Below are 13,025 nucleotides of genomic sequence, written 5' to 3'. Positions count from 1 at the left end.
GCCGGTGTTGGTGACATCTTCGTTGTAGAGGCGTTTGATGCCATCATAGAAGTCGTCCACCTCCATCTCCTCCACCTGAACACACAGACGGACTTATATTGTGACTCAGGCCCAGGACTGCAACTAACCATTATTTTCTTAAACAGTTACTATCCTTAAACAATTAATTAATCATTTAAACGATTATTTTGTTCTGTCCTACTCAAGATCCCTACACTAAGTTGTTGTTCAGTTTTTTAAAGAGAGAGAGATAGTGTTACCTTGCGCTTGGCAGAGGCCTTGCAGCGCAGCGTGACCTTCTGCAGATGGTTAAGATGGCGGAGGTGTTTGGGTGGAGAGAGTAGAGCTGGGATGCCGCTGTCGGTGGTAGAGAAGGAGGAGGAGACTGAGCTCCAGGGCTGATGGCTCCCCTCCTCCCCACCAGAAGGTGTCTTTGGCTGGGCAGGGATGAGGGCGTGGTCCCTGGAAGACTCGGTGATGGTCCCTGGACAGGTCCCTGGACAGAAAAAAGTTACAGAAATACTTTAATACCTTCTTGTACGGACTACTGAAAGTTCTCAAGTAAAAGTCAGTATTCAAATTCAGACAGACAAAATAACAAACAGACAAAAAACTTCCTTTCTTAACCTGGCACCTACATTGGTAAATGGTAAATGGACTGTACTTGTATAGCACCTTTCTAGTCTTCCGACCCGTCAAAGCGCTTTACACTACATGTCACATTCACCCCATTCACACACATTCATAGACTGATGGCAGAGGCTACCAGGTGCCAGCTGCTCATCAGAAACACACACACACCGATTGCACAGCCTTCAGGAGCAATTCGGGGTTCAGTTTCTTGTCCAAGGACACTTCGATATGCGGGCTGGGGGAAGCCAGGGATCGAACCCCCAGTCTTCCGATTAGTTGGCGACCCACTCTATCTCGACGCCACAGCCGTCCCAACATTACCCATAATGCAATTCGGTTTGGAGATTCTGGTGTGTTATGCTAGTAGCTGCTAATGTAGCCTTGCGCCACTAGCCTCAAGCAGAAATGACGAGCGGCCTACAAAGGTCTGGTAAGCTTCTTCTAACTTCTTTCTAACTCCCCTCTGGAGCCACAAAAGGCTTTATACCCTTTCATCACATATACAGTAGTACTCCCCAAGACCTATAAACAGACTTTGATGTGTAAAATCGATGGAGTTCCCCTTTAAACATACCCAGTGTGCAGCAGGGGAGGGTGGGGTCCTGTGCCGGAGGCTGCAGGGTGTTTTGGTTCTGCAGGGGTTGGTAGATGTAGACAGTGTTTCTAGGCAGGGAAGCTCTCAGTGTGGACAGACTACGGGCCACCAGCTCTCGACTCCGAATCAAGTCAGAGCTGTCAATCTAAGAGAGAGGGAAGAGGAGGAAAGAAGGACAAAGATCATTAATCAGCAGGGGTTTTCAAAGTGTGAGATTGTGGGCCTCCCCTCGGACAAAAGCTTAGAAAACTTCCAGGTAAGTAAGAAAGAAAAATTGTATAATTCCCCAGAACTATCTCCTTACTGAATTTAGAAATATTTAGGAATGGTTCCCTTTTGATATCTAATAAAAAAAATCTGTTTTTAAGAAATCCTTCATGAACATTGTTTTCACCTTGAGTCTCTGAGCCTCCCCCGAAACTGTTTGGTGCCCCCCAGGGGAGCCCCGCCTCCCACTTTGAAAACCCCTGCCCTAGAGGCTGCAGTGTCCAAACTGTTGGAAGATCAAACAACATTCTGATGATTTAACTTTCCTTTGAGCCTTACCACAGCCCCGTTCTTCAAACGTGGCTTAGCATAGTTAACATGTTGTCCAGCTGAAATGTTCCTGTTAATTCTCGTCTAGCTAACAATTCTTTGAATGAAGTTGGAGGGTTGATTTGTTCATCTTAGATGAAGGAATCTTAAACAGTGTGCTCTTATTTTAAAATACAGGCATCATGAATAAAGAACTGAAACCACAATCACTCAATGGTTGTATAATTGCCCTATGAACTTAAACCTGCCTAAATTTCTCATGAAGCAGATTTAACAGTAGAAATTAAATTGTATAACAAATATGCAGCAAACTGAGTTTATTATTTGTTTTAACTTACATAATTTACCCATATACCTCTAATTACCTAATTTACGTACCTCTGAGGTGCATGAATGTGATCAGTAAATTTTCTGGCAATCTGAACATTATTTGATGTTACATTGTTGCTCTGGACAGACAGATTAACACTGTTACTAGGCCTTATTGTTAACGAGTCAAAATGATGCATGACCATATTAATTTTAAAGTAATGTTCATTACTTTTTGTTTATTTCTTTACAGAAAAGCATCAAAACAAGGACAGTAAAATATGAGGAACAAAAATAAACACTGAAAAGGATACCAATAGGCTAATGAAAGCTTTTTAACCTACCTTTGTAGTTCCATCAGATTTAAGTGTATTCCAAGATGTCCGCCAAAATAAAACAAAAGTACATAATTCTCTGTGGTTAATATGTGGAACGTCACCTCAGGTGTCTGATTGAGTCTGACAGTTCTATTTGACCAGTTTACATGCTGTGTGACTGATAATGTCTGTACTGACTGATGATTTAACTTTCCTTTGAGCCTTACCACAGCCCCGTGTGGGCGACTGTGGCTTAGTGGTAGAGTGGGTTGTCCACCAATCGGAAGGTCAGCGGTTCGATCCCAGCGTCCTTGGGCAAGACACTGAACCCCAAATTGCTTGTGAGTCTGTGTGAATGATTAGTTTCTTTCAACTTTCAACACAGTTCAATATGAGCTTTCTGCTGCTTCTCTGTCAACACTTCTGTTTGTTTGTTTTGGTCACATGATTTACATTGAGCATTTAAAGCTTCTGATTGGCCACAAGTTGAACCTAATAATGAAAGATAGTCAAGTCTTGTACCTGTGCCTTCCTCAGCAGGCTGATGGTGAGAGCCAGCCAGTCAGGACAGCAGCTCTCCAGCTCCAAGGTGATGAGGGCCAAGGCCAGCATGGATCCTCTGAGCTACAGGAACACATGAGGGTCAAACTTGTTCAGTGTTCAGGCTGACAAGGTCACAAGTCCATATGTATGAAAACCTGAGCCTCAGAGGGTAATTTGCCCCCCGAAAACAGAATGTGCTTTAAATTTACCACTGTTATATACAGTGGTGTGAAAAGGTGTTTGCCCCCTTCCTGATTTCTTTTTTTTTGCATGTTTGTCAAACTTAAATGTTTCAGATCAGGCCTGGGTGTGGCAAGAGAAATTGAACTCCGGTGTGATAAACCACAGTTATGTTTTCAGGTGGGGTAATCACTTTTTCACACAGGGCCATGTAGATTTGGATTTTGTTTTCCCTTAATAATAAGAACCTTCATTTAAAAACTGCATTTTGTGTTTACTTGTGTTATCTTTGACTAATATTTAAATTTGTTTGATGATCAGAAACATTTAAGTGTGACAAACATGCAAAAAAAATAAGAAATCAGGAAGGGGGCAAACACTTTTTCACACCACTGTAACTACAGAGGGGCAGAGATATCTATGGTGCAAAATAAAGTGAGAGTATGTGAGTGTGTGTACCTGTATGAGTATGTGGTCGGCCAAACAGTGGTAGAGTCGCCGTGTGAGCAGGGCGAGGTGCTGAGAGCGGTTCAGTCCCAACGTGAAGTCCAAAAACCCAGTACGACATGACAACACCATCAAATGGAACTATGGGAGAAGGAGAAGAAGAGATCGGCTTCAAGTTGGAGAAAAATAATCATCATTTCGAGCCTTCTATTTCAAACATTTAGCTGACTGGTAAAGAATTTCAATTCAATTTTATTTTATTTATATAGCACCAATTTATAACATAAGTTATCTCATTGCACTTTTCCTATAGAGCAGGTCTAGACCGTACTCTTACTAAAAATCCACAACAAAACAACATAAATGACAAAAATTGAAATAAATTAAATATAAAAGGGGGGCACTACTTTGCCTGAACCATCCTTTAGTTATGCTGCTATAGGCCTAGCCTGCCGGAAGACTGCCCATGATGCACTGAGCTCCTCTCTCCATCTGGATGCATTCTTATCCCATTAATGTATGTTACTAACTCGACATCAACTTGCTCCCGTAGTTTTGCGTTTTCTCGTCTCTCTCCTCTCACTTTTTGCAGGTATTTCTGCCTCTGGAGCTGTAGAGTCTGGATCTATGATTGCAAGCCATCTAATGCCCCCATGTTCCCGCTCGGCAGCCGCTACTACAATTATTATTATTATTATTATTATTATTATTATTATTATTATTATTATCATCATCATTGCTATCATTATTATTATTATTATTATTATTATTATTATCACTACCATTACTATTACTCACTCTCCCCCCCCTCACCCCCTCTCTCTTTCTTTGTCAACCCCCGGCCGGGTTGGCTACCCACCCAGAGCGTAGGCTCTGCTCGAGGTTTCTGACTGCTAAAAAGGAGTTTTTCCTTGCCACTGTCACCAAGTGCTTGCTCATGGTGGGAATTGTTGGGTCTCTGTAAATAATATTATAAAGAGTATGGTCTAGACCTGCTCTACATGAGAAGTGCCTAACTTCTGATATGATTTGGCGATTAAATTAGGAAATAATATATTCTGGAGTGCACCTGATGTATGGCTAAATAATGAGTAAAGTATTTTTCTAGTACATGGAGGTTCCTCCAAACATCATACATACCTGTCTCTTCAATTAACATATTGAGGTCTTTTGACCTATGGGATTTATGTCTTTTTGTACTTGTATCGAGTGAGTAGTTTAGAACTGTGTTCCAATCTCCAGCACAGACTAAAATTCCCTTTCTGATATGATTGTATCAAATAGGTAAATTAAAGAATTTTCTATCACTCTCCAGAGGGGCGTATATATTAGCAAATGTGACCAGAACATTATCTATCCTTCCTTTGATAACTATATATCTTCCCTCTTTATCTCCCTTTTCCTTAATTAGTTAGTTAAGAGAGTTGGAAATCAGAGTAGCCACACACTTTTTCGACTATTTTTTACAAGAAATGAAAAAAGAGTTTAAGTATACAAACATTTTCAGCTTATCATATTTTTGTTTCGACATGTGTGTCTCTTGTAAAAATATAACTTGTGTCATATTCTTTTTCAGTTTTGGTAGCACTTTACTTCTCTTGACTGGATTACTCAGGTTATTCACATTTAAGGAAGCAACTCTAACACGGCAGCGGCAGATGGCCACCTACCATTGAGTTTGGTTCTGTCCAAGGTTTCTGCCTCTTAAAGGAAGTTTTTTCTTGCCACTGTCGCCAAATGCTTGCTCATGGTGGGATTTGTTGGGTCTCTGTAAATAATATTATAAAGAATACGGTCTAGACCTGCTTTATAAAAAGTGCAATGAGATAACTTCTGTTATGAACTGGCGCTATATAAATAAAACTGAATTGAAATCTCAAGTTATGTGACCCTATCATATTCCAAATAATAAATGAGTTAGAAGCCTCCAAATGTGGAAGAGGCTCTTGCTCCTCCTCATCTGTGACCCCGCTGGGGGGTCGAGGGTGAAGCCTCTCATTAAGAGAGGGCCCAGTGTTAAGGATGGCTGATGAGCCAAAAAGTGGTAACTCTACCATCCTATGAGTCCAACGTATCCCATATAAAAGAAATTAACCAGCCTCTCCCACACACATAGTGATCAATACAATGCCAAAATGCAAAACGAGCAGTCGTTTTAAAGTCTCGTAATTTAAATCCCCGTTCATATTTGCTCAGTGCGTCACCTCTGGAACTCCTGGAGTTTATCCCTCGCTCTCTGGGCCACGGCTGCCCCTCTCACAAGGCGACCCGCTGCCTGCTGCCATCCCAACAGCTCACAAAGCCATGTTTCCAGACTGATCTCTCCAACATCCATATGAGGGGTGGAACATATCAATATTTATGCATACCAGTACCTCAAAGACCTCACTAGCGCCTGACAAGACCTCTGCAATCTTACCAACCTCTGACATTACACCTACAATTTCCATAGACTTACAATGGTTACACAGGCGTCATGCACATGTGGCATAGGCGATGTGTGTTTCATTTAGGTGTAACGTTAACACATTAGCATGATCATCTGTGCCTCACCTATGCTACACTTCATGGCATATGCACACATATGCCAAACCAACACTACACCTGAAATAACAAAACTTAGTCACGTGCGGGTGTGGTGCCCGTCTGACACTACACCTAACAGAAAATATGAAAATTTCTATTTACATGTAGAGGCACGTCTAGTGTGGCATATCAATGCAGGGCGAGTGAAGCTGATGCTGGCAGGTGTGAAGTACTATGTCACCACACCTGATTATTATTACCTGCCTAATCCCTTGATGCAGTCTTCAGGGAAGGCTGTATTTATCCAGAGAGAGAGAAAGAGATTGACGTTCTGCACCCTGTGTGTAATCATCGCAAGTATATGTTGCTTTTATTGTGTAATATGAATTTTCTGAAGTTTCGCGTTCCCCTAGTAGAGTGTACTATAGGATCACTATTTCATGCTCCAGACTGGAGTCCAGTTCCTTATGAGCGAAATAATACATAAAAAGGATGACAGTAGTTTATTCTAATGCTGCAGACGTGCAACAGCGGATTAATGCTTAATATAAATCATTTATTTCAATTAAACACTCCAACCAAAACCGGCACAGAAAATAACATTTAATGTGGTTAAAGCAGGAAAGTCAGTAAATCAGTCTGCACTGATCTATGAATGAATGTGTACAGTATCTGCTGTTCACAGCTGCTTTATATGTATGTATGCCTGTATGAAAAGCTTCTACTTCAGTTCATGAAATTCTTGCAGCATCTGAAGGCAGCAGGACTGATATGTTGATAAATTCGCAGCCTCTGAGAAGTGCCGCGCCAGAGCACAGTGCTGTTACACACGGCCGTTTACTGTGTTCATTAAATCGCCTAAAAATGTCAACAGGCTGCTACAGTATAACCATACAGACCTCTACACACATCAGACTGGTCGGTTATAATTCGATATTCTGCTTTTTTATGGAGACGTCCAGTTACCAGGGCTCATCATACAGCCTCTTTTCCAACTTTCTTTTTAACAAAAGTAGTGTCATGTTTTATCCTTGAAACACATTGCAGTGCAAACACTGTTGTGTAACATTAATTAGATGTAATCATGTATGAGGTGAGATACATTAGAATTATTGCTAAAATGGCATCAGTCCGATCACCAAATCAATTTCTTTACTTTTTATTTCACCCAGCCCTTTTGCACGTTATGCTGCTGCACATACATGAACCAAAATAAGACCTACCACCTTGCACTTGGCATTTGAGGGTGCAAAATATTAAACTGATGCTGCAATGCATGCTTTTTGCACCCTTGTAGAACCGAGTCTGCCTAAGTTATTATATGCTACATTATTTTATTGGGTTTGCTTGTACTGAATGAAATTAAAGTAATGAAATAAACATCATTTCAATTAGGACACCTGAGTTCCTGGATTTAACCTGTGAAGTTGGCGACAGCAAATCAACAGTAATCTAGTAATTTATAAACAGTGATCAGATCACAAACCTCTCTCGAATATGCTTATGGCAAATGATTTGAGGTGGTGTCTGGCAAACTTCGTTCTAATTGCCAGCACATGTTGCCAAACATTATATCTTTTTGAATGAAAAAGATGAAATAATTAATACAAGTAACACTCATCTTAATCGGAATTCGCTACTTCAAACTGAAACCACTTCACCTGTTCTTCTTAAGTAGGAGTAGCCTAACACCAATGTAAAAAGGCTCTGCATTGTCCAGTGACCCTAGAAATAACATAGAAGGATTGTGTACCTTTGTATTTTTTGAGAGCTAGATTATAGAGCATTGTGAATCTATTCACTGCTGAATAAGTGCCACGATAATTTTTATGCAGCTCTTTTCTCTCTTTCTCTCTCGCTCTCTCTCTTGATAAATACAGACTTTCTAGAAGACTGCATCAAGGGATTAGATGAAGTGTTAGGTGTCGCGTCAGGTGTTGCTTCGCACCTGCCGGCATCAGCTTCACTCAACCCTGCCGCACTAGACGCAACAGAGCCACACATGCCTCTACATGTAACTAGAAATGTCCTATTATCGAAGTGTTATGTGTAGTGTCAGACGTTGCTCGCTAGTGCAACGCACCTGACCATTGTAGCTTCACTCAACACCACACCTGCTTCTACACCTAACTAGGTTAACGAAGAGTTAGGTGGAGTGCAAGTTAGGCAGGCAGGTACGCATGATTTTTGATATGCTTTACCCCCCCATACTTCCATAGGGAATCCGCGTCTCTTCAGCTTCCACTGCACCTCCTGTGCACTGATGTATGTTCGGGCCCCCGTATCCCAGTGGATCCACATATTCGTGTATGGTGTTTGGAAGCATATCCCCTTTTGCTTTAGGGCTTTCTTTATTCCATTGTATTCCCTGCGCTTCTTGACTATCTCAGTCACATAATCATGGTCGAAGTAGAGTTCTGTGGCCCAGTTGGATTTTTCCCTTTTTCCATACTTCTCTCAGTAGCATCTTCTTGGTTGTGAACTCCTGGAAGTTGATAATGATAGGTCTCGGTGGTGCTTCAGGTCGGGGTTTGTGCGGTTTGTGTGGTCGGAGTGCAGTTTCCCTATGCGTCTAACTACTCCATCAGCAAACCAGAAGTGGTCCAAAGAATTTCATTTTAAGTAAATTAAGTGCATTTAAAAAGTAATAAATGCTTTGTTGCATTATTTAGACCAATTAACTCGACCAAACCAAACAATATCAGATTGAAAGCAGCTGATCAAAGTTGTGAAGATGGCTTCATCTGAACATTTTACTTTTTGTAGGAGACAATAAATTCCTTGAATAACTTACTTCTTGTCAGCTGTTATCACACGTAGCAAAAAACAGTAAAAAACAAAAAAATCACACAATAAAAACAATTCAAAGTACCTCAACAATTTTGTGAGCCAGTTACCTAGAAGTGTTTCTTACGTAATACAGCAATACAATATTTATTCACACCAAATCATGGGTTGCAGCAAAAACATCAGTCCTCCGATTAATTTGAATGGGGGTAGTGCGTTTAGGCTGCAGTTGAAACAGAATCAACTTTTGGAGAAACACAACCCGACATCACGCTGCAGTGGCCAATCACCTAAACCGGTAATCTGACCAGTCAAACTGCTCCACAGTCAGCCTGAAATATCGCTGAAACCCAGTGCTATCCAGGCGAAGCTCATTGACCAAACGATGATACTCTTCCAGTTGTGTCCTCACATGGTTTATTTCATGTACCCAGCTTCGAGGTCTGTGTCTGACTTGTAGTCTGTGCTGGAAAATAGCGATACCAAGAAGCCTTTGGTTTGTGTGTTTTTGTTTCTTTGATTGATTGATTGATTGATTGAGAGAGAGAGAGAGAGAGAGAGAGAGAGAGAGAGAGAGAGAGAGAGAACCATGCGCAGCAGTGGTTCACCATTCTGCAAGATTGTTGATTTCCATCCCGTCTCATTGTTGTTTGTAATCCATCCAATGATGGTAATGTCGTCCACAAACTTCAAAACAGAGTTCTCTCCATATTGGGATTTCAGTCGTGGGCTGAGCACACAGCCCTGGGAGGCTCTGGTGTGTTGGGTGACCGTGAGGTATGACCGCCAATCTGAACTGTCTGGGGTCTGTTTGTGAGGAAGTCCAGTATCTAGTTGCAGAGTGTGGTACTCAAACACAGAGTGCTAAATTTGGCAATCAGTTTCACAGGCTTGATTGTAGGTGATGTAGATGTAAATTTCAAGATGGGTGAAAACTGAGTGGAGGTCAGTGGAGACGGCTCCTCTGTGGATCTGAATGCAAACTGGTGAGGGTCCAAGCTGGCTGGAATGTCGTCTTTGACATGCTGGAGAACCAGTTTCTCAAAGAACTTCATGAATGGTGGTGAGTGCCACAGGGCGGTAGTCGTTTAGACTAGACAGTGCAGACTTTAGTTACAGGGTCGATGGTGGCTGTCTTGAAGCAGGTGGTGGAGAAGCAGGGAAATATGGTCTGACTGACCAAATTGGGGGCGGGGTTAGGGCTTTGTAGCTGCCAGAAAACATGTTCCAGTGTATGGCTTCCCCTGGTGGGGGTGTGGAAATGCTGATGAAATTTATGTAAAACGATTCTGAGGTCTGTTTGATTAAAATCACCAGCTATAATATCACACTACATATCACATTCACTCCATTCATACACTATGTTCATCAGTTCAAAGAAACTAATTCCACTCACAAACCGAAGGCACAGCCATTTGAGCAATTTGGGGTTCAGCGTCTTGCTCAAGGACACTTAATCATGTGGGCTGGGGGAAGCCGGGATCGAACTGCCGACCTTCCGCTCTACCACTAAGCCACAGCTGCCTCCAAGTACAGTCCAATCATTTGTCGTATTTACCAGGTTAGGTGGGATTGACAGACTGCTCCACCAATGACTGACGTGCACACGGATACACAGTTCTCTGTCGGTGCTTGGGCCCTAATTATTGATTACAGAGATTTGAAATGTTTTTTCAGCCTATCAAAATATTATGCATGCCTTCAAAACTTTGTTTCAATCTCGCAAAACATTTTTTATTATATTTCAAGCTTTCAAACACTGAGTTTTAACCTTTCAATGCTTTTTTTTCAGTTTTGAGATATGGCATGATATTCTTCCCATACTGACACCAGCTAAAGCTAAAGCCGTGTGGGTGCACATGAAATCATTCCCCAAGAATGTATGTATGCATTGTAATTGAAACCTTTATGTTAATTGTATCGTATTTAAGATAGTATGAAGAATATCAATTTGTTTAATGTATCCTATAGAGAAACTAAGTAAATCTTAAAAGTAGGAATGATGAATAGTATATAGGCTAAATGTCATCTATGTTGAGCTTATAGAACTTGATAGTACAATCCCTTCGAATAATCGGCTCAATCTTTATACATCTTGAGTGGGGGGTAGGGGTAATCACTTCATTGGGGTCATCAGGTGGGTGAAGTATTAGCTATGAGGCTAAAAGATTTAATTCCAAGCATAGTTGAGCAGGACCAAAATGGATTCATTAAAGGCCGGCAAGGTTTCCACAATGTTAGGGAAGTACTGTACAAGTTGTTACAATATAACTGGCTAATGCATACTGGCTAAAGGTTTATGTTACGCCAGTTAAATTGCATAAATGTGCAGTGTAATCAGGAAAGGGGGACTTTAGTCCACTGTCTCTGGGACTGTGCTAAAATAAGTGAGTTTTGGGGGGAAATTAACAATGCTATTGTTAAGATTTAATCTCTAACGTTACCCCTTGATCCAAAAGTTTGTATTTTGGGAGTGCACCCAGGTACCCCATATATACAGAGAAGTAAACATATTCTTCTTGCTATGTGCTCACTACAAACAAGACGTCTAATTGCCCTGTCTTGGAAAAATGTTAACAGACATGGAATAGGTCAATGGCTAAGAGAAATGTTCTGCTGTATTTCAATGGAAAAGATAACCTATATCCTCAAAGGCAAAAAGGACTTTTATTGAAAAGTGTGGGGACTGTTTATACATTATATTGAAAATGGGGATTTGAACAATGTGCTTGGTTAGGTAGAAGAGACACAGGATGGATAGGGTGAATGTAAGATGTTTAGTGATATGGTGTTAAATCGGTAAGAATGGAAACTTGAATGTGATGTTGTACCAATAGAGAAACACATCATGTTTGTGAAAAAAATGTTCTTTCTTTATTTTAGTTTTGTTTGTTACTGCTCTTCCGTCTCTATTTTCACCTGTTATATATAACTTGTATAGACCATTATTTCTAGACAATATCGGATGAGTGAATGTAGGGAAGGGGTGCTGGGAAGGGAGGGAAGATACACGATAGTGCATTTGTGATTTGTATTCACAATATTTATAATGATATGCTATAACACTGCCCTATGTAATGATCATTGTCATCACTAAGTGAATTGTTTAAAATAAAAAGAAACTGATGCAACAATGTTGAGAGAAATTAAAATAAACTGCAGGAGGTGGAGCAAAGAAAAATCATTACCCAGCAGGATCTGTAGTAAGGCAGGCAGTAACACCTTTTTGCCACCAGGTGTCACTAGCTGCACTGATTAAAAATCTACAAACGGATCAGATACACAGTGATTACCAGTGATCAGTAATTCATTGATGACAGACCTCAGAATGTGGGAAATATTCAATGAGTATTTAACAAATAAGCCATCTAACACCTTAAATGTAGCTCAGATCATGTCAGATACAGTGAGGGTGTGTGTTTGTGTGACAGACGTACGATGTGCAGGAAGTCCAGTGCTGTGGCAGTGTGCAGATCCCAGTTTAGTTTGTCCAGAATGATCCTCTCCATCCTCAGGATCTCTGATGGAGAACAGCCACAGCTGCTGGAGGCAGCAAGCTCCTTCAGAGAGGGCACACACTGAGACACACACACACACACACACACACACACACACACACACACACACCAAGTTACCAGAACTGTCCTGATGCAGTGAACTCCACATATCTGACCTTCAGTGCAGTTCAACACTTGTATAAAGATCCAATAACTTTGCATACTCTTTTTTTGCACTTCAGTGTCTACTGTCTGATTATGTGTGTGTGTGTGTGTGTGTGTGTGTGTGTTTCTATATTTTTATTGTGTTGTTTGTGTTCACCTCATCCTCCTCACAGGTCTTAGCAGCCAGGAAGAAGCAGGCGATGGCGATGCAGCGCAGGTACTTTGGACGGGCCTGAAGACAAACAATCCCATCAATGAGTAAATCAATAAAATGTTTGCGGTCAGTTTTTTTTCAACACCTCATGAATGTGGTGTTAGCAGGTCTTGAAGGTTGTGCTGTCTAACTAGACCAGGCCTAAACAATTGGTGGCCCGCGGGCCCCATCCAGCCCAGAAGCAACCTCCAAGTGGCCCAGCATACAAAATCTGATGTATGACAAAATAAGTAAACTACATTTATAGTGTATGGAAGTAGCGAGTAATGAGTTAG

The 13,025-nt window shown here is 41.2% G+C and overlaps 1 protein-coding gene across 1 annotated transcript in view; it reads right to left on the bottom strand.

Moving 5' to 3' along the window:
* The window catches only part of ccni (cyclin I), a 32,212-nt gene that overhangs the window by 1,964 nt on the left and 17,223 nt on the right, over positions 1 to 13,025 (bottom strand). Inside the window, 7 exon segments of the mRNA XM_044173322.1 lie at positions 3 to 75; positions 261 to 496; positions 1,208 to 1,373; positions 2,914 to 3,015; positions 3,574 to 3,702; positions 12,312 to 12,452; positions 12,694 to 12,768. Coding sequence (XP_044029257.1) covers positions 3 to 75; positions 261 to 496; positions 1,208 to 1,373; positions 2,914 to 3,015; positions 3,574 to 3,702; positions 12,312 to 12,452; positions 12,694 to 12,768 — 922 coding nt within the window.

Source organism: Siniperca chuatsi, linkage group LG18 (genome assembly GCF_020085105.1).
Source record: "Siniperca chuatsi isolate FFG_IHB_CAS linkage group LG18, ASM2008510v1, whole genome shotgun sequence".
Lineage (NCBI taxonomy): Eukaryota > Metazoa > Chordata > Actinopteri > Centrarchiformes > Sinipercidae > Siniperca > Siniperca chuatsi.
The sequence above is the reverse complement of the archived record's forward strand: the minus strand, read 5'-3'. Positions and strand labels throughout refer to the sequence as shown.